At 40.2% G+C, this 19,186-nt stretch overlaps 2 protein-coding genes across 5 annotated transcripts in view; both read right to left on the bottom strand.

Moving 5' to 3' along the window:
• The window catches only part of aopep (aminopeptidase O (putative)), a 97,717-nt gene extending 81,676 nt beyond the window's left edge, over positions 1-16,041 (bottom strand). Inside the window, exons 1-6 of one of the 2 annotated variants that reach the window (XM_082555566.1) lie at positions 15,767-16,041; positions 13,927-14,672; positions 13,463-13,632; positions 10,820-11,072; positions 9,777-9,990; positions 9,414-9,538 (exon numbers count right to left, since the gene is read on the bottom strand). In XM_082555566.1, the coding sequence (XP_082411692.1) occupies positions 9,414-9,538; positions 9,777-9,990; positions 10,820-11,072; positions 13,463-13,632; positions 13,927-14,636 (1,472 nt within the window). In that variant the 5' untranslated portion in view covers positions 14,637-14,672; positions 15,767-16,041. The remainder of the gene's footprint in view (positions 1-9,413; positions 9,539-9,776; positions 9,991-10,819; positions 11,073-13,462; positions 13,633-13,926; positions 14,673-15,766) is intronic. The other variant, XM_082555567.1, reaches the window with a different exon arrangement.
• Positions 16,042-16,539: 498 nt separating this feature from the next.
• dock8 (dedicator of cytokinesis 8) overlaps positions 16,540-19,186 on the bottom strand; it is a 55,710-nt gene continuing 53,063 nt past the window's right edge. For all 3 annotated transcript variants that reach the window (XM_082556131.1, XM_082556130.1, XM_082556132.1), the window contains exon 48: positions 16,540-18,355. In XM_082556131.1, the coding sequence (XP_082412257.1) occupies positions 18,304-18,355 (52 nt within the window). In that variant the 3' untranslated portion in view covers positions 16,540-18,303. The remainder of the gene's footprint in view (positions 18,356-19,186) is intronic.

The raw sequence follows: 19,186 nt of genomic DNA on the forward strand, positions 1-19,186 counted from the left end.
ATTTCATTTGTTTATCATGTAAGATGGTAACGAGCAGCATGCCTTTCCTCAAAGTTAATGATCTTTCCTTAATGATCAGCTTTGTTTTTCCAAAGCTGTTAGTTTTGTGAGATTCATCCCATTAGTCCTGGTCACATTGTTGAAATCATTTCTTTTGTTCCAAACAACCATTTCATGAAAATAAAGCTGGAGAAATTTACCGCTAATAATTCATTCATGGTTAAGATTTTAGATTTACTAGTCATCTTAATCAAAAAGAGACTCAAAAAACAACAATAAACAGTAATAAAAACAGTGATCGTCAACTGAGAGGTTCAGTCCAGGGCACCAGCTCTAGCCAGTCTACTCTGCTTAAACCTGAATTGTCTATCATGCATTCATCAGTGTGTAAAAGCACAGAATAAAGTGCTGCTTAAATGTGTGGAAAATGGGTGAATGTGGCTTATAATGAGAGCACTTTATTCCAGAGGGTACCAACTCCCCCCGGCACTACAGCTCCCTACTTCCTCACAACGGGGACCGATCGCCAATGTAACTTCCTGCTAGGCCATAAACAAACAATGCAATCAACTGAAGTCAGGCTGAAAATCCTCTACTGCCTAAGAGGTCAAGAGGTATACACCAGTCATAATTTTCAGCTGTGGCTGTGACAGTTATATGGCTGCCTAGTTTGGCTGTACTGCAAGTGGAACAAGCAGTTTAACTACTTGAACATTTTCCTCCCATTTCTTAAGGCAGCCCATCTCTACGAGGAGGGAGCGGTGTAAAATACAACTCTGTTGATTAAAAAAGATGGGACTTTGTGTAAAATGTTAACAAAATATACGCTTAAATGGAAGTTTTGAAAACTAAATGATCTCTCGGACTCACATGTTCCTGGATCTCAGGCTGAAATTTCCTTTGCAGGATTTTTTATTTCATAATGCACCGAATGTTCTCAGTAGGAGGCAGATCTGTACTGCAGGCAGGTCAGCTTAATTGCCAGACCTGTTTACTACAGCCATGCTGCTGTCATTTGGTATTTTCTTGCTTAAATAAACAAGGCTTTCCATGGAAAGGACATCATCTAAATATAATCACACAATATGTTACTCAATGACAGATGTGCAAATTCATTCAACTCATGCCACATGAACTCATACACCCCATGCCGTCATGAATCACAGCTCTTGAAGTGCACTCTGATAACTAGCCAGATAATCCCTCTCCTTAACAAACAGTATTTATCCATCAGCAATATCAAAAAACACAAATTTAGATTTGGAAGACCGCAGGACGATTTTACATCTTCCTTCAGTTTTTAAATGAACCAGCTTGCAGCGAGGATGGCAACATTGTGAGATCTTGTTATATCTGTTTTTATTTTTGCATGAATTTTAGCTTGCAATTGTGTAACGTGTTTTGCTTTTGATGGGGACTATCCTGAGATTGAGACTTCTCAGTCTGATTCCCTGTATACAGAGATTTCTCTGGATTACTTCAATCTTTCTGCACCGATGATGACAAACTTCTCAAACTTCAATTTGGCTGAGAAGCATGATCCTTAAATTTCTATACTCTATACTGCATCGCCTCCACAGTCTTTCTATTTACACCGTTGCTGAATAATCTCTTTCTCTCCATCACATCACAGAGAGGCCGACTGTGCAACACTCTCAAATTCTGGGTGACCACTTTTCGATCAAAGAGCAACTCCACAGGCCAACTTTTAGGAGAAAACTTGTCTCCAAACAATCATGGTCTGACTCAGACTGACTTAATCACTCAATGACAGATTGGTAAAGGTTTGCAAATAGTTGTTGTCTAATCTATAAATGCAGACATATTGCTAACACATCGTAATCAATCGGAGTCAGTCTGTGCCGATGAGTGCAACAAATCAGCGGCACATCTCTTTGCAACATGGCACTCAACGATCTGAGTACCCTATTGCCCTACAGCTGGTTTTATTCTGGTTATATTCATATACAAAAGCAAAGTTGCTAAACGCCTATGTCTTCTGCATTTAATAAGCTTCCAGCAGCAGCTATGGCACTATTTGTGGAGAAGTTTCTAATTCAAATGTATACATTTATGGCTTTATTTCTGTCAGTTAATTTCTGCATGTAGATTTTTTAGACAGCTACAAACTGTAATTGCAAACTGACAGTAGGATGGTGGAAGACTGCCTCCACAAGTCAGTCATGACTTAATGCATTTCACTCACAAAAGTTGTTTTCAAATGGCAACTGCCTGCAAGTAGTCACAGACCCGATCCCTTTCTTCAAAGCAACCATTTTAAAGGCAACAAGATCACAAGTTCATTCATCCTCCCCTTCAACAGGTCTAGTCTTCGATGACCATTTCCTCTAGTCTTGAGATGTTTCACATTTTTTGCGATTGACGCACATATGTCAGTCTCCTGTCAAGACATTGCTGTCATCAAATTGAAATTCAATACAAATAAAAATATATTTTTCACAATACAATTAGTGGTCTCATTTTCAACATTTCATTTTTTTAGTCTTTTTGCTATTTTGTAACTAAATATATGGTTTAAATAACAAGAATAAGTAAGATATATTAAGGATTAAGTTAAACGTAATGCTGGAGTTTTTGCCATTCATATGAGAATGTGGGGCATGCTTTCCCTGTCATTAAATAAATAAATAGATAAACAAAAATACGCCAACAGCAGCAACAAAGTACTGCACATTGATCTGGCTCATTTAATGTCCAAACCTACACATCATCTGTGTAGGTCTCCTCTGACGTCATGCCAGTACAGTAAATACACATCCTTGTTCCATTATTTGAACAATGCACACATTCATACACTCACACACACACACGAGAACAGGAATCTGCCTGTCTACACTGAAGCAAAACAAAACCCACATCACCCACACTAGTGAAAAGGCGCATTTCAACGCTTGTGCGGAAGCTCTCCAAGGGATGTCAGACATGTCTTCTTTTGGGCACGCTGATCTTAGATTAGGCCTGCAAGTCAAGCCAGCACTCTGGGATACACAGACGTCAGCTTCAAAGAGTGAGAGGAAATGCCGTGCCCTTCCTGTCACTCCCAGTCAGAAATGACGTGACTGTGATGCTATGAAGAGATTACAGATTCAAATTGTAAAACAAAGAGAGAAAAAACAGTATGACCTAAGAAAGGTAAAAAATGAAAAACACTGTACAAATGCCCGCGCGCGCACACACACACACACACACACACACACACACACACACACACATATATACAGAGCTTTCAATAAAGAGTGCAAGGTTTAATACGACCACTCCAATCATATTCAGGGCATTAGTTTACACCATTCTCATGTCCTTCAATCACTCAGAACAATGAACTTTTTATCCTGACTGGATGCCAAATTAACTTTAAGGGATTCCCCTAATGTGCTCACTGACTGTAACCCAGACATCTCTTCATCCATCTCCACACTCCTCTATAAATGGTTAACCATGTATTTGTCTTCCTCTCCCTTATCGGCTCTTCAGTGCCTTAAAGGTTGTACTAATAACATGGGGAGAGGTAACACATCGGTGTCTCTACAATGTATGTCAAAGCTTGGTTTGTTGAAGAAACAGCCATGAAGACAACAGGAATACATACAAATAGGCAATAGATGATCCTGTTTTGTATGTACTGTACAGGATGCTGGTAGCAGGCTGTTCATAACTCAACAACTCCTGCAACGCTTTTGAACCCAAATTGTTGCACAAAATACAAACAAAAAAAGTCTTATGGAAATACTTTGAGCTGCTGGCTTCATATCTTTAAAGCTACATTTGCACAAGTCTAGTGCTTTGTGTGTGTGAATCATAGAGCCTCGTGGGTACACAGCATACGTGGTACAGCCTTTGAGTCCAGACATGCCCTTACTTGACTTCTTAATCTTCAGTTTCCTGCCCTCCCTTTCGTATCTCAGTATAAAAACTTCACGCCACTGTGATTCCTCCCCTGCTTCGCCTCTCCCCTCTCTTCTCAGTATCACACTACAACAGCTTTATGCCTTCTTGCCACAGCTCCCTGGTCCATAGCCCCTCCGCTCCTGCTGTTTCCACTGGGGCACTGCACAAAAACTGCGCTTGGCTTGATCCCAACAAATGGGGCCCTCATACCTCCCAATCTCTAGATTAAATAGCACCAGTCTCTGAAGTCTTTCCAGGGGCTAATGGCTTTTGTTGCTGGGAATAATCCACACATCCTCTCCCACATCCTGGGGGTCTGCTGGCCTGTTGTGAACCCCGCCTTTACCCTCTTCATGTCTCTCTCATCTCCATCTCAATCTGCGCTTCCATTTTGGTTGACCTCCCAGCCTTTCTATAGCACAACCCTGCGGTTATGTGTTGAGGCATCCACGACTGAACCACCAACATTGAAGGGAGGATGCAGTTGTCTGACACTGGGTTGAGAACTATGCAGAGTTTTATAGGGAGTCAGTGCAGGTGCTGTCTGAAGCTTAATGAAGGCCCTAAATCTCTTCTGTCATTTGCAGCTAACTGGAGCCTAAGCAGCCAGAGAAAAGGGGATAAGTGCCTGGGAGCCATCCTCATAAGGAAAAGAAAACATCCGTCAAACAACAACCACGGCAGAACAGCCTCAGTGTCAGCACTTGATGTCCATTCAAAATAAATACAGCAGGGAGACACATTTTCACAAGATGGGGGCAAGAATGTTTTCCATGGATGAAAGACCGCTGGGTTTTTGGATAAAAAGAGACTAAAAAAAATGCAAAGTAGAGAATGAGGTCTGTTCTGTTGCCCGTTTGTCCCGCTTTGTTGCTTAAAATAGCTCTGATTAAGACCACACTTTGCTACAACGTCAGCAAATCACGCAGACTACATAACCAGGTATGAGCTCATATCCTGTCTGGGGCACTTTTTCTATAGCAGTGTAAAAGAGGGGAGGATAAAAGCAGATGGAGAGAGAAAGAGAGACTGTGGTTGTAAACCGCAGACACTAGGATGCTTACCGACCACCCTGATCAGCTTACTTAATTAGAATAGTTTTTTTAAAGGCCCAAACATTCATCACCTTGAATTTACTTTAATATCCAAGTTTTGCTTAACTTATAAGGCTACTAGATGCAATCAGCTGTATCTATAAAGATGTCATACGCAGCCTAAAGAATGTAGAGAAAATATGAAACTATGACTTCTGGGGAATGCCCAAGGGCACGAAATGTGATCAACCACACAAGTGGAGAGGAAAGACAAGGACGACAAACACAGTAGCCTTGAAGATCGAGCAATATTACGAGAGCAAAGAGAGTAACAGAAAGTCGGGGGATGAAAAGAGAAGCAGTGAAGGGTAAAGATGTGACAGAAGCAGGACACATCTGATTTTCAGAACACAAGGATTACAAAAAAAAGGGGGGGAGACTAAGCTAATAAAAGGAGAATAAATATGGAAATGGAGCACGGGGAACAGATCTAAGGACAGACACAAGCTGAGGGTGAAGAGGAAATAAATACATGAAGGGTTATTATCTATAGCGTCCAAAACAATAAATCTGTCATCCTGTGGCTTCGTGACCACCCATCAGCCTCCAGACCTCCACTACTAACCCTGCATAAAAACATAAATACACACAGGTCTAGTGTAAGTTGGAGAGGCTAAGGACCACCTGAAACATCCTGGAAAAAAACAAAGATGCAACAGAGCAGCCTATTGACTGATGATGATGTCAGTTAGAGGGGATATCCCTAGTATGGTCCTTTCAGTCACACAGGCTCGGCCTTGTGAGTTCAAGAAGAAAAACAAAGGAAGAAAGAAAAAAAGAAACAAGGGGAAAAAAGCACCAAGGTTAAATTATGTGAAAAAGAATTGGAATAACAATTTTGGAAAAAATCTCAGGAAATAGCTGTTTGGAATGGAAAAGTGAATGGAGGCAAAAGAGGTGGTGAGTTTCTGAGTTTTGGAAACAGGATGAGGGAAGGGAGGGAACAGAAAAAGTAAAGAATAGTCGAGGGCAAATTAATGGACAACGAATAAGGAGGAGAGTGTAAGGAAAAAGGGGTTTAAGGAGATGCTTAGTAAAGAGGCTGAAGTCTTCTTTGAAACTCTGTGTTAGTCTTTTTATTTGCTTTAATATAGCTATTTTAATGTTTCCTGCTTAAAAAGACAACAACACCACACAATTACATCATTTTTTAAGCACCATGCATATGCGAGTCATAACTCCTGCAGGCCCGTGCTGGAAGCAGTTATGTGGGGGCACAAAGGAGGGATGACAAGTGATTGAACAAAGTTTAAAGCTGGAGTCTTTAATTCAGAAAGAATTCGTATGTGGAGGATCTCCACAGAAAAGATTAAGAAAGAGCGAGGGGGTTTCGAAATGTGGAGTGTGCCATTAATCATGCAACCCTGAAACACTTTGCCTGTAGAAACCAAAACAGAAGCAGCAGGTTGAAGTTAAAAAAACAAGTGCTTGATTGTCGCTTTGCTGTGGGAAATCTTTGATGTTTCTTCACAAGTTTTTACATGGCCGTCCATAGATTGGTCTGCGTACACCTAGATTAAATGACAGTAAAAAATACTCCGCTGAAACCAAATAACTGCTATAATATTCTTTTACATTAACAGGGGATCATACTGTATGACTACAGTATCCACTTGTGTAAATCCCAACCTTTCAGTTCCCCTCTGCAGCTTTTCGGCATTATTCTGCTAATTGTTGAAGAAATCAAGAAACTTCTGCAAAAGAACTACCAACCATTAGTGAGCAAACAACTTTACTCAAATAACTTTGTTTTGCAACTTGTGAAAGTAAAAAAGGAACTACAGAGAAGCAGTGTGACATTTCTGTGTTGACAGGTTGTTTCTGCTGCTCCTAGGTGGTCAACCAATCAAATGTTATAAGTTTAAAAAAGCTGTAATAAAAGACCTTTGATGGAAATTGGAGTAAACTGGTGAAAGCGGTTTATTAAAACATGTGCAGACAAGCATGGAAATATAGTACATAACTCAAAAGCTGAGATTGTTCAGTTCTAACAAGACTGAAAGTCAATATTTGGTATGACCACCTTTATTCTTTAATGCAACCTGAACTCTTAGTCAGGATTTCTTCTCATTTCTTTAAGTAGTCATCAGGAATAGTTCCCCAGGCGTCTTGAATGAGGGCTCTGGAGGCCAATCCATGACTGATAGTGGTTCATTGAGTGTTTTTGCTATGTCAGGATTATGTTTGGGATCATTGCTGAAACATTAAGCAGTTCCCAATCACATGCTTTACAGATGGTATTGCATGGTGGATCAAAATTGGACAGTACTTTTCTGCATTCACAATTCCATCAATTTTCAAATGCAGCCCTAAACAATGACAGATGATATTTAACTGTTGTATTTAGTTTTTAGGCCACCTCTTTTTCTTCTTCTTTTTTAAATGTTCAGGTACAAGGACTGGACTGCAAATGAGTGAAAAAGCAGCCAGTGTCCAAAGACAAACTGTAAAAAGACCTTCAGAAAACCTGGAGAACGACTGCTCTTAAAAAACATAAAAGACAGTCTTCTTCTTGTAACCAAAATATAAAGAAATGAGGAGTGGCTCAAGACTTTAGCACAGTACTATATAGTGCTTTTCTTCACTCACTGGCCAGTCAAAGAATTAACAGTTACACTAACAAACAAATCTTTTGACCGTGAAAGGAAACTGGAGGACCCACAAGCAAACATGAAAACGACTAGCAGAGTATAAATTCTTCATCATCAACTCGCTGTACAACTAACAAACACCTCACAGTTTACTTCTACAGGGAGTGCAGAATTATTAGGCAAGTTGTATTTTTGAGGAATAATGTTATTATTGAACAACAACCATGTTCTCAATGAACCCAAAAAACTCATTAATATCAAAGCTGAATGTTTTTGGAAGTAGTTTTTAGTTTGAGCTATTTTAGGGGGGTATCTGTGTGTGCAGGTGACTATTACTGTGCATAATTATTAGGCAACTTAACAAAAAACAAATATATACCCATTTCAATTATTTATTTTTACCAGTGAAACCAATATAACATCTCCACATTCACAAATATACATTTCTGACATTCAAAAACAAAACAAAAACAAATCAGCGACCAATATAGCCACCTTTCTTTGCAAGGACACTCAAAAGCCTGCCATCCATGGATTCTGTCAGTGTTTTGATCTGTTCACCATCAACATTGCGTGCAGCAGCAACCACAGCCTCCCAGACACTGTTCAGAGAGGTGCACTGTTTTCCCTCCTTGTAAATCTCACATTTGATGATGGACCACAGGTTCTCAATGGGGTTCAGATCAGGTGAACAAGGAGGCCATGTCATTAGTTTTTCTTCTTTTATACCCTTTCTTGCCAGCCACGCTGTGGAGTACTTGGACGCGTGTGATGGAGCATTGTCCTGCATGAAAATCATGTTTTTCTTGAAGGATGCAGACTTCTTCCTGTACCACTGCTTGAAGAAGGTGTCTTCCAGAAACTGGCAGTAGGACTGGGAGTTGAGCTTGACTCCATCCTCAACCCGAAAAGGCCCCACAAGCTCATCTCTGATGATACCAGCCCAAACCAGTACTCCACCTCCACCTTGCGGGCGTCTGAGTCGGACTGGAGCTCTCTGCCCTTTACCAATCCAGCCACGGGCCCATCCATCTGGCCCATCAAGACTCACTCTCATTTCATCAGTCCATAAAACCTTAGAAAAATCAGTCTTGAGATATTTCTTGGCCCAGTCTTGACGTTTCAGCTTGTGTGTCTTGTTCAGTGGTGGTCGTCTTTCAGCCTTTCTTACCTTGGCCATGTCTCTGAGTATTGCACACCTTGTGCTTTTGGGCACTCCAGTGATGTTGCAGCTCTGAAATATGGCCAAACTGGTGGCAAGTGGCATCTTGGCAGCTGCACGCTTGACTTTTCTCAGTTCATGGGCAGTTATTTTGCGCCTTGGTTTTTCCACACGCTTCTTGCGACCCTGTTGACTATTTTGAATGAAACGCTTGATTGTTCGATGATCACGCTTCAGAAGCTTTGCAATTTTGAGACTGCTGCATCCCTCTGCAAGATATCTCACTATTTTTGACTTTTCTGAGCCTGTCAAGTCCTTCTTTTGACCCATTTTGCCAAATGAAAGGACGTTGCCTAATAATTATGCACACCTGATATAGGGTGTTGATGTCATTAGACCACACCCCTTCTCATTACAGAGATGCACATCACCTAATATGCTTAATTGGTAGTAGGCTTTCGAGCCTATACAGCTTGGAGTAAGACAACATGCATGAAGAGGATGATGTGGACAAAATACTCATTTGCCTAATAATTCTGCACTCCCTGTATTAATTTTAAACCTGTAGTCCTGTTCACTAGTATTTTTTCTCTCGTTCCAGCATTTCTTTATAATCTACTCCTTGCAACCTCTTAACAAAAACATAGATGTCATTACCTGGCCATTCCCAGACTTGAGAACCCTGCTGGGACAATGAGAACATCAAGTCGGGGAAAGGGGTGCACCCCCAGAACAGCATGGGCTGCAGCCAAACATTGAGGCAACAGCTTAAGGACTCCCATCTGCAAAAGGGAAACAAACCAAAAGCAAAGAAATGTTATTATAGCTCACATATTTAAATGATAAGGATTTTTTTTAACCGCTCCCCATGGAAATACAGTCTAATATGTTTACCAGGGTGCCAAGAGATGGTAGTTGAAAACCTCTGACACAGTGACACAAACGTCAACTGATGCCGTCTCCTTTAATCATACAAAATTTAATTAGCACAACTCTCAGTGGCTCTTTGTCAGAACCCACCTGGGCCTTTTGCAGAAGGCAGGCAGGGCTAAATACACGGTGTGGAATCACCCGCTGGGACCAAGCCGACCGCTCAGTAAATCGGCAAGGGTAGTCGCCATGGGAACAAGAAATGCCGTCATCCACCATGCCTGAATAATCAGTTACAGAGAGTCCCTCATCCTCAAGGGAAGAGTAACAGAATGCAGAGTCTACGCAGGTAGTCTGGTCCCTGCTGTAGAAGAAAACAGGAAAGAAAAGTTTAACCAAAGGCTAATAACAACATTTTTTAAATTTCCATTTTTTTTCTTTTTGACTACATGGACCTTGAAATACTGAACCATCCATGGCACAGTGTGCACTGTCTCACTGAAATGAAAGGAGTGGAAATATGGAAATGACAGTATACATCACAAACCACAATGAGCCCAAAAATATCTAAGTGCCGACATGCAATCACATTCACTCTAATCCAATATCCAGCACTAAGTCTGTCCTCGGCATCAGAACCGTTCCAAGGGTTTCAAGCAACAGCCAAGTTTCCTTCAAGCCATTCACTGAAAATAAAGGCCCTCCTTGTAGTTGGGGAATCATGGGGCCTGCAGCAGGCTATGGTGGGCTGCTGCTGGAGGACAACCATGAGGGGGAGGAGGAGAATTACTGGAAACCACTGGCAGACTTGCCAACCTGCTGGCCGGCAAAAGGGAGACCCCAGATCGACCATGCCCTGCACAGAGGAAACCAGCCCTTTCGAAATGCTCCAACCTGCGTTTTATATCCTGTATGTCTATAAAATTTATGTAAGCCTCAGTTTTTCTATCCAACAATAATTTCTGCTGGGCACTGAACCTAATGTAATATGGTGAAAGCCTTTATGCATTTGTCATAAAAAAGCTGATTGAGTGCTGCACACTATTCATCACCCTAATTTCACCTGCACCATTTTTGGTGAAGTGTAAGGAAAGTTTGACCATAGAATGTGGAATGGCCAGACTTAGGTTAATAACAGTCTGGAGAAGAGGTCCTACTAGAAGGAAAGAACACAGGAAAAACTAATAAAATACCTGCCAGTCTGGAGAGGAGAGCCCTTTACTACTTCACTTGAAGAACTTCCAAGTCTAGACACACGCTCAGCCTCAGTCCACTGCCCATACTCAGGCCCAAGTTTGGCAGTCTTGCCACAGTCTGTCCCGTCCCTCACCCCTTTTTCCAGCTCTGGGGGGATTTCTGCTGTGACTTGTTGCCAGTGACCCACTGCCAAAGTGAAGGTGGAAGCGGGCATGGGCATTGTAACATAGTAATTCCACGTTAAGAAATCTGCAGAGAAAATGCCAAAGAAGTGCCAGAGAGAGAAAATAAAAATGTCAAAGGTACAGAAGTAGTAAAGAGTTTAGACGACTGGCAGCATGGAGAAAGAAACAGAAGAAAAATCTGAACTGAAATGCCATTTTGCTTTTACTACACTGTCCAATCTGATGTGTTTATCTTTGACATTTTATTTCTTTCTAGTCCCACCCATCGGTACAGAGTGACACAATTCTCATGTCCACCTTTCAGATGATGTGAAAGTTATTAAAATCTTGAAAGGCAGCCAGAGAATTATCTCAGTCTGGAAACTGTTACTTCTATTATAAGTAAACTCACAGTACTTTGCAAAAATATTGAGCCATATTTCTTTATTTTGTTTCCAAGAAAAGAGACATTCTCCTAATTTTTTTTAAATAGTCATAAGTAATAGTTCTCCAGTCTTTCTGAATGTCTTTCAAAGGTTGTTTGAATACTGGCTGCTTTTTCGCACATTTCCTAATTTCCAGTCCTTGAACCTCACTATTTCAGAGGAATGCTTTTTTGTTTACGCCACTTAACACTAACCTATGAATCATTCAAGAATAAAAAAAGCACCAAACTCAAGGAATGAATCAATGTTATGTCTACACAACAGACAACCTACCAAGAACCCAATTTTAAATTGTATTTTTAGACTCTTTGTTACCAGCAGCTTGTTGCAAAACCACATAATTTGTTCCACTTTATTTAGTTGAAGCTAGGAAAAAGATGAAGAGTATCTGAAAGTCATATCCTTAATAACTAGGAAAAAGAAAAAAACCCCAACAAAGACCTGACGCGGGATCTGAGACTCATCATAAATGGGCACAGGGTGGCTGTTAAGAAAGGGCAACAGGAAGAAAGGGCTGATGTATGCTAAGTTACAAATTGTAAAGGAAGTCAGGAGAGAGGTCTTGACAGCCATCTGTAAAACACAGTGGAGGCTCTGTCATGGTTTGCCACTCCATTTCAGCCAGTGATGTTGGGGATCCTGATAATGAATGCAGTACAACCATCAGATTTCGATCCACCATCCAATACCATCTGGAAAGAATCTGATTGGCAACAGCTTCATTTTTCAGCATGGCAATGATCCCAAACACACTGCTAATGCAGTAAAAGCATACAAAGGAGAGAAAAACATACAATGGAACACCATCAGCCATGGATGGAATCCCCAGAGCCCGGACCTCAACATTACTGAAGCAGCGTTGGATCATCTCAATGGAGAACGGATTAAAAAAAAGGCACACATCCAAAGAAAAGCTTTGAATGTCATTCAAGAACTATTCCTGAAGACTCCTTAAAGAAATTACAAGAAAGATTGCCCAAGAGAGTTCAGGCTGTGATAAAGAATAAAGAGGTGGTCATACCAAATATTGATTTCAGTCTCATTAGAATTGCACAAACTCTGTTTTTCCCTTATATACCGTATTTACATTTATGTTTACACATTTTCCCATTAATAACTACATCTACTTCTTTTGTGAGCTTTTGCACAGCATATCCTTTATTGTAAACCTTCTCTGTTCTCACTGGTTTGTTTGGAACAGATGCTGACATCATACATATTTGAATTACTGACCCAATCTGAAATGTGGAGCTCTAAAAGGTTTGTATTTGTATTTATTGAAAAATGTTCTCTACTGATTCCAATAAAATACAAAGACCTTTTTCAGTGCAGTTCGTACTCCTCAACAATGCTCTCTTTTCTCGAAGCACTGATATTGATGTTGTTGTTTTTTAAAAAGCATTAGGCTGATTTTTTTCTGTTTATTTGTTTATGTTTTTATCTATTCCTATTTTTTGTGCCTGGCAGACAAAAAATAAATAAATACATAGCTAAGCCATTTTAAAAGCTTCACTGTCACACTATCTGAAGACTTAGCCAGCTCAAACTGGAGGTGACACGCAGATAAACGTGGGCAATCGGTAAATGTTATCTTATTTGGGAATTAGGCTGATAATGGCTGGTACCAGCTTTCAGCCGATACTTTGGTGCACACGTACCCTTTTTATTTAACCCAACAAATCCAATCTCTCAAACACATCAATAGTCCATGCTCCCATAATAGCTTTTAGCTTCAACACTGGACACTACAGACCCATTTATTCCAAGTAATGAAATCTAATACCAATCTCTTCTTTTCAGTTTAGTAGTCAATAAATTTGTGTAATATTCAAAAGTTTACAAATGTACACACACACACACACACATATATATATATATATATATATATATATCGTTAGCTTCATAGCATAATTGCCTAAGTCATTTGACTAAGTCAATGACTTAGGCAATTATGCTATGAAGCTAACGATATATATATATATATAAAACAAAGAAATACATATACAATTGAGGTTTTTGAAAAGCTTACGTGTGTCCCCATCTTCAGCAGGTACTGCCGGCTCCTCCCCACTCATCAAAACCACGCACTCACTGGGGGCCCGTACTGTTGCCTGCCATGTTGACATGGCAACAGGCGGCTCCTGGCAGGGGAAGAGGGCTCGGTTGTTGATGGGAGAACCGGCGGTGTAGACACACACCCTGGAAGGGTAAACAATGGTAAACTATAAACAACCCTCACTTCAATGCCCAAATGCACATAGAAACACAGACATAAGTAAGGCATACCCCACACAGGAGAGGATAAAATAGCCCGAGGTGTGTTTTTGTGAATGAATTAATTTGTATTATATTATTCTGACATAGCACACTCGGTATCTTACACAGTAACTTTGAACAGAGCAGATTTTATGCCAGTTGCCAGTTGTTGCTTTTTTTAAATAATGTGCCAATCTTTAATGGAATAATTCAGATGATTTGCATCCTGAAACAAACCTGTTGTCCTGATCTTTGGTCCACCGCACTGAACCTCCTGCTGGTTTCGTCTCATAACAGATCCTGAGAGCACAAGGGAACTCCTGAGGTGATGTGACTCCATTTTTCCTCACCTGTAGACTCCATCGGTCTCTATGGAACTGCAGTGTGCTTCCATCCTGAGCACCGGGGGCACGGCCACACAGTGAAAAGAGCTGATGCTGCTGCCTCCACTGGCTGGAGGGCATGGAGATGAGGTTCTGAATAAAAGCTGCCCCTGACTTTTTAGATGTTACCTCTGGAAAGCGGCTTAACATGGCTGCCACAGAGGTGACGTCCACCTCTTCGACCTTTGACACGTCAAGATCACAGCAGTCCAACACTAAGGTGAACTCACCACCACTTGTAGTGTGCCACAGACTTGAAGACTGAATACTTTCTGCATCACCACACATCTTCACCACCTTTGTTGTAGTCGTTTCAAGCTCTTTTTTACCATCCTCCAGAGCATCCACCTCCTTGTATTTGGATGTAAAACCATCCTGACTTCCTCCAGCCTCAGTCCTCACTCCCGAACGAGGCTCCAGGAACAGAACAATACTACCACTGATGACCTTACTGTCAAAGTGAACAGTAAGGTCCAGGACATAATGCCTGACCAGTATGTGGTTAGTATTCGCTCGAAGCGGAAGGTCATTCGTGTCAGGGTTTAGGTCCCCATCTGGGTCCATGTTACACCAAGGACATCAAAGTTGAGTATAAGATAGCTGAAACAGAGGAAACAGAAAAAAAACTAACCCACACTGACTGAGAATCTGAGGAAAAAAATCTAACTCATTTTTGTCTGTGCATAAACCATGATGTGAATACACCATCATGGTGACTGCAGGCTACAGCTGCATTTAACTCCAATGAACTCTACACATGCCCACATTCCACAATGAAACGACTTTCAAACAGGAAAACAATTTCATGATCCAATTTTGATGTGTGTTAACAAAGCAGTACAAGTAAAAAAAAACTCAACACACAGACAGTAACAGCTAACTATCTGCAGAAACCTATATTAAAGCTCTCCTGCTTTTATTTTTCCTGTCAGTCCTTCTATTTAGCCTGCTTGGGGCTGGAGGGAGGCTTGGCACGACAGAGGTGCAATTACTATTTACAGTGAGAAACCCTCAGAGCTTATTCAGTGCAGTTTATAAAATTATGAGCACTGAGAAAAAAAACATGATATCTTGAGCAACAGGATGGAGAAAAACATATCTTCCATAACTGTAAAAGATTGGACAACAACAGCCAACTCTGATCTATGTGACCACTCTTTTATTAAGCTCGTGCAGCTTGTTAATAAAATTAGTGTCTGTTTACTGTTACCAAGGAAAGAAAACTTGAGTGTTGCTCTAAGGGTATAGGAATTATGTAGCAGTGGGCGGAAGTGAATGCCAGATAGCTGTCACACAGTTAAAAGTGATTAAGTTGTGTTCTTGGAGGCAGAGCAGGGCTTGCAGGCAAGTCACAATACTGCTCAACTTCGACCAGGGTTTTCCTTTCTTTTAATCACAGGCTAAAGTGTGAGAAAACATAAAACAGAAACTTTCGGTCAGCACAGGAAACGAAGGTCTTCACCTCAGTGTTTCCAAACGCCGCACGACGTAAATGAACATCTGAAGTTTTAAAATTCACTAAAGTGTGAAGCTGGCTGACTGACATGAAGGAGTTCGGCTAACTTGCCATCACAGGTCTCTGTCATTAAACAGTCTGCGGTTCAACCGCAGCGACGGTGTCGCCACAAATAACCGGCTTCGCTGTGGATAACAGCGTATTTACTAATATTTGTACAAAACAGCTGGTAACATACCGCTGAGCATCACAAGCTCTCGTTTGTTCTACAACAAAGCTGTATCCGTCCTGTGCGAGTCGAGCGTTGATGTCGTCACATTAGTGCGACGGCAGCGGATTGTAGTCCTTCACCTGAATCCTCCCCGCTCTCTCGAGCGCTGCACGTTATTTATTTTTTATGATAACTACGGAAGTAACGATTAAAATGCTTTTTTAGAATTAATATATACATTCTGATATATGATATCAAAAAGAATGAATGAGAACGAGAAAGTAGAGAAGTACCAGGTGCAAGAACAGCTGGAGCGGATGTGAAAAGTCCACAGTCACCTTTCTTCCCCATTCTGATGCTCGCTTTAAACTTAAGCAGATTGTGTTGACCATGTCTGCATGTCTAAATGCGTACAGTTGCTGCTATGTGACTGGCTAATTCAATAATTAGTATCAGGCAGATGAAACTGTATACCTAATAAAGTTGCCAGTGTGTGTAATTTTACTTCCTGTTCAGTTTTAGCTTCAGTTAAATTGCAACCTGGGGATACTCTTCAATGTAATTATTGCATTTATTTGTTTCTTTATTTTTTTGTCTACTTCTAAACATTTAGTTTTATTTAGTCCCCTATTTGTTCTATTTTTATTTTATTTTGAGACAAAGGACACCAAAAAAAAAGCTAAGACTCTTAACAGGAACCTTAAAAAAACAAAAACAAACTTTAAATAGTCTACTTATTAGTAATACATGTATTTTTGCATTTTAATTCAGTTATATTAAAATGTGATTGGACACAGTGGTGACATATATTAATTTTTATTCAGGTTCTTCAACAGCATTGCAAGTATGACAATTGGAAGAAAAAGATCTACATTAAAACAAAAAATATGTACGAACATAAAGGATAACCATGAAACATTAACTCAGTCTCAGTGGGTGTATCCCATGAATACATCTTACAGCGCTAATGTGGCACACGTTTTAAAAATAGGTATACATTTTTATCAATGCTCACAGCTGATGCATACTGCATAGCTATCATTTTATTTAGCCACCCCACAAAAAACAACAACAACAACAACAACAACAAAACAAATCACCCAGCAGCTAATAAATAAGATATGTACCTAGAAACAAATATTTCCATGAGCATTAATCACATTGACAAACATGTACACCCATTTTTTGAAACTCCAGGCACATTTACATCACTGCAATACAGAATGACCTGCAACATAACATCATTTAGATGAAATGTTTCATGATGTCACATAAAATCAAGTTGTCACAATTTAATATTCCAAGCAGTAATAAAATTTCTTCACTGGAATGTGTTCTCACATACTGAGTAAACATAATTTGCAAAGTAAATCCGTGTGGAGTGACTTTTTACATTATTGCATTTCTGCTGAAGTTCCTCACCTACTCCTCACTCACAGTAAATACATAAGGAATTGAATTTGGCACTGTGTGTATTGCAGGAAGCGCGGTCTACTTACAGAGAGCAACTGAAACTGTTGGAACATACGCTGAGATTGTACAGTAAACTCAGTCACTGAATCCCACCAACTGAATAATATACTTCCAATTAGTATCATTATTGCTGTTATTTTATCTAAAAATACATTTCCATAAAATACAACACAAAATAGTTTTAACAACTTTGTAAACATCTTGTTATTATCTGAAGTAATATTTCAAATATATCCACAATGCACACTTTATGTGTATTCCACGTGTGTTTTAGAGCCTTAAAAGCCTTTCTGTCGCCTATGAAACTCTTAATAAGTTAAACTTTTCTGTTAGCTACATATCCAGGTACATGGCTGGCCTCAACTGTTAACACATGAATCTGTACCTATTTTTCCAGTGCACAAAAATCCATCTACACTCACTGCTCACACTGGAACATGTCATGCATAAGACGCCCAGAGTGGAATTTCAGAGGCCCTTTAGCACATAACAGAATCATTTATCATCACTGAGTACAAAGTGACTTCAGTATGGCACCAAAAGCTTCTAATCTAAACACAATCTAAATAAACACACATTCGTTCAGACATTCACATACATCTATATACATGTACATACACAGAACACGAGGATTATTGGCACACACACACACACACACACACACACACACACACACACACGGCCTGGGATTAGTAAGGACCTAAGAGAGCTAGTTTACTGACCCAGAGGAAGTGTTTGCAGCATTTTGAGGACTTGAAGTTATCCAAGAATGGAAATTAACACAGCAACTGAAGATTTTACAGTGAAATGCTCAATAAGCTACACTTTGCCGGTGATTCCCACCCCACCATCCATTTTTGTATGTGCTCACTCGCCTTTCCCTCCTCTGACAAACAGCCTGACATCATAAAAGTGAACACGCAGCCAACATTAATACACATTGCTAGATCACTGAGAAACCGCGAGTCTTCCATTGTTGACACGGCGTACTGCTCCTGCTGTTCCTTTTCTTGTCCCCCCCTCTCTTCTTTCATCTTATCTTCTCTTTTTCTCTCACTTGTGTGACAGCCTCCTCATCCTGTCTGAAGCACTCAGGAGTTTTCCTCCTGAGTTCTGCGGAAACTTAGACGTTTGAAGGAATCCCTGCGAGAAGACAGCGGACGAGGGAGGGGAAACAGAAACAAAAGATAATGAATGATTATGAGGAAGAAGAGGTGGAACAGTCATGGTGAGTAGGCGAAGGTGCGTAGATGTAAGGTAATCATTTACTTCCCACAACCTAAAAACACCCTGAATCTTAACCATAAATTTCTACCAGATAACAGCGAGAGCAGCAGATATTTTTTCCACAACACCAACTAGCTAGTGTTCTTTTACCGAGGCTCGGGTGTTAGACACTGTCACATATAAGATAATTACATGAAAGATATAACAGTTATCACAACTTGTAATATTTTTTTCCCTCTCTTTTTAAAAACTATGGAGATAAATCGATGCATCTGTGGTTACGTGTATAGCAGTAAACAAAACCAGCAACAACACGGTTATATTTATATATTCTAGTTTAATAGCTTCCTAATATTAAGTAACCCTACTGAAATCATATCCACATTGTATCTAAAAATAAATAGAAATTGCCAGTTATAATTAAAGGCAAAACCAAAATGCATTAATGCATTCTTTCAAACGGGGGTGACTCTTCTGGTTGCAAAAAAAAAAAAACCCCGATCGTGACCCATGCTGCTCGCTTCATATTTGACCCGTGGAACCCCTTTTGGGTGGAGTGCATCATCTCAGTGGTTAGTGTTGTAGTAAAACAGGTGATAAACAGTTTGACTGTGATTAATAATGCTACAGTCATACTGGGAAACAGTGGTTGGAGACCCCAACAGTTTCAATTTAATTGCAACGAACGCAGTTTTGTTCACTGCAGTCACCGTGCAACCATCGATTTTTCCTAGTTACAAAGAAGGT

This window comes from Aulonocara stuartgranti (assembly GCF_965226115.1).
Source record: "Aulonocara stuartgranti genome assembly, chromosome: 12".
NCBI classification, from domain to species: Eukaryota; Metazoa; Chordata; class Actinopteri; order Cichliformes; family Cichlidae; genus Aulonocara; species Aulonocara stuartgranti.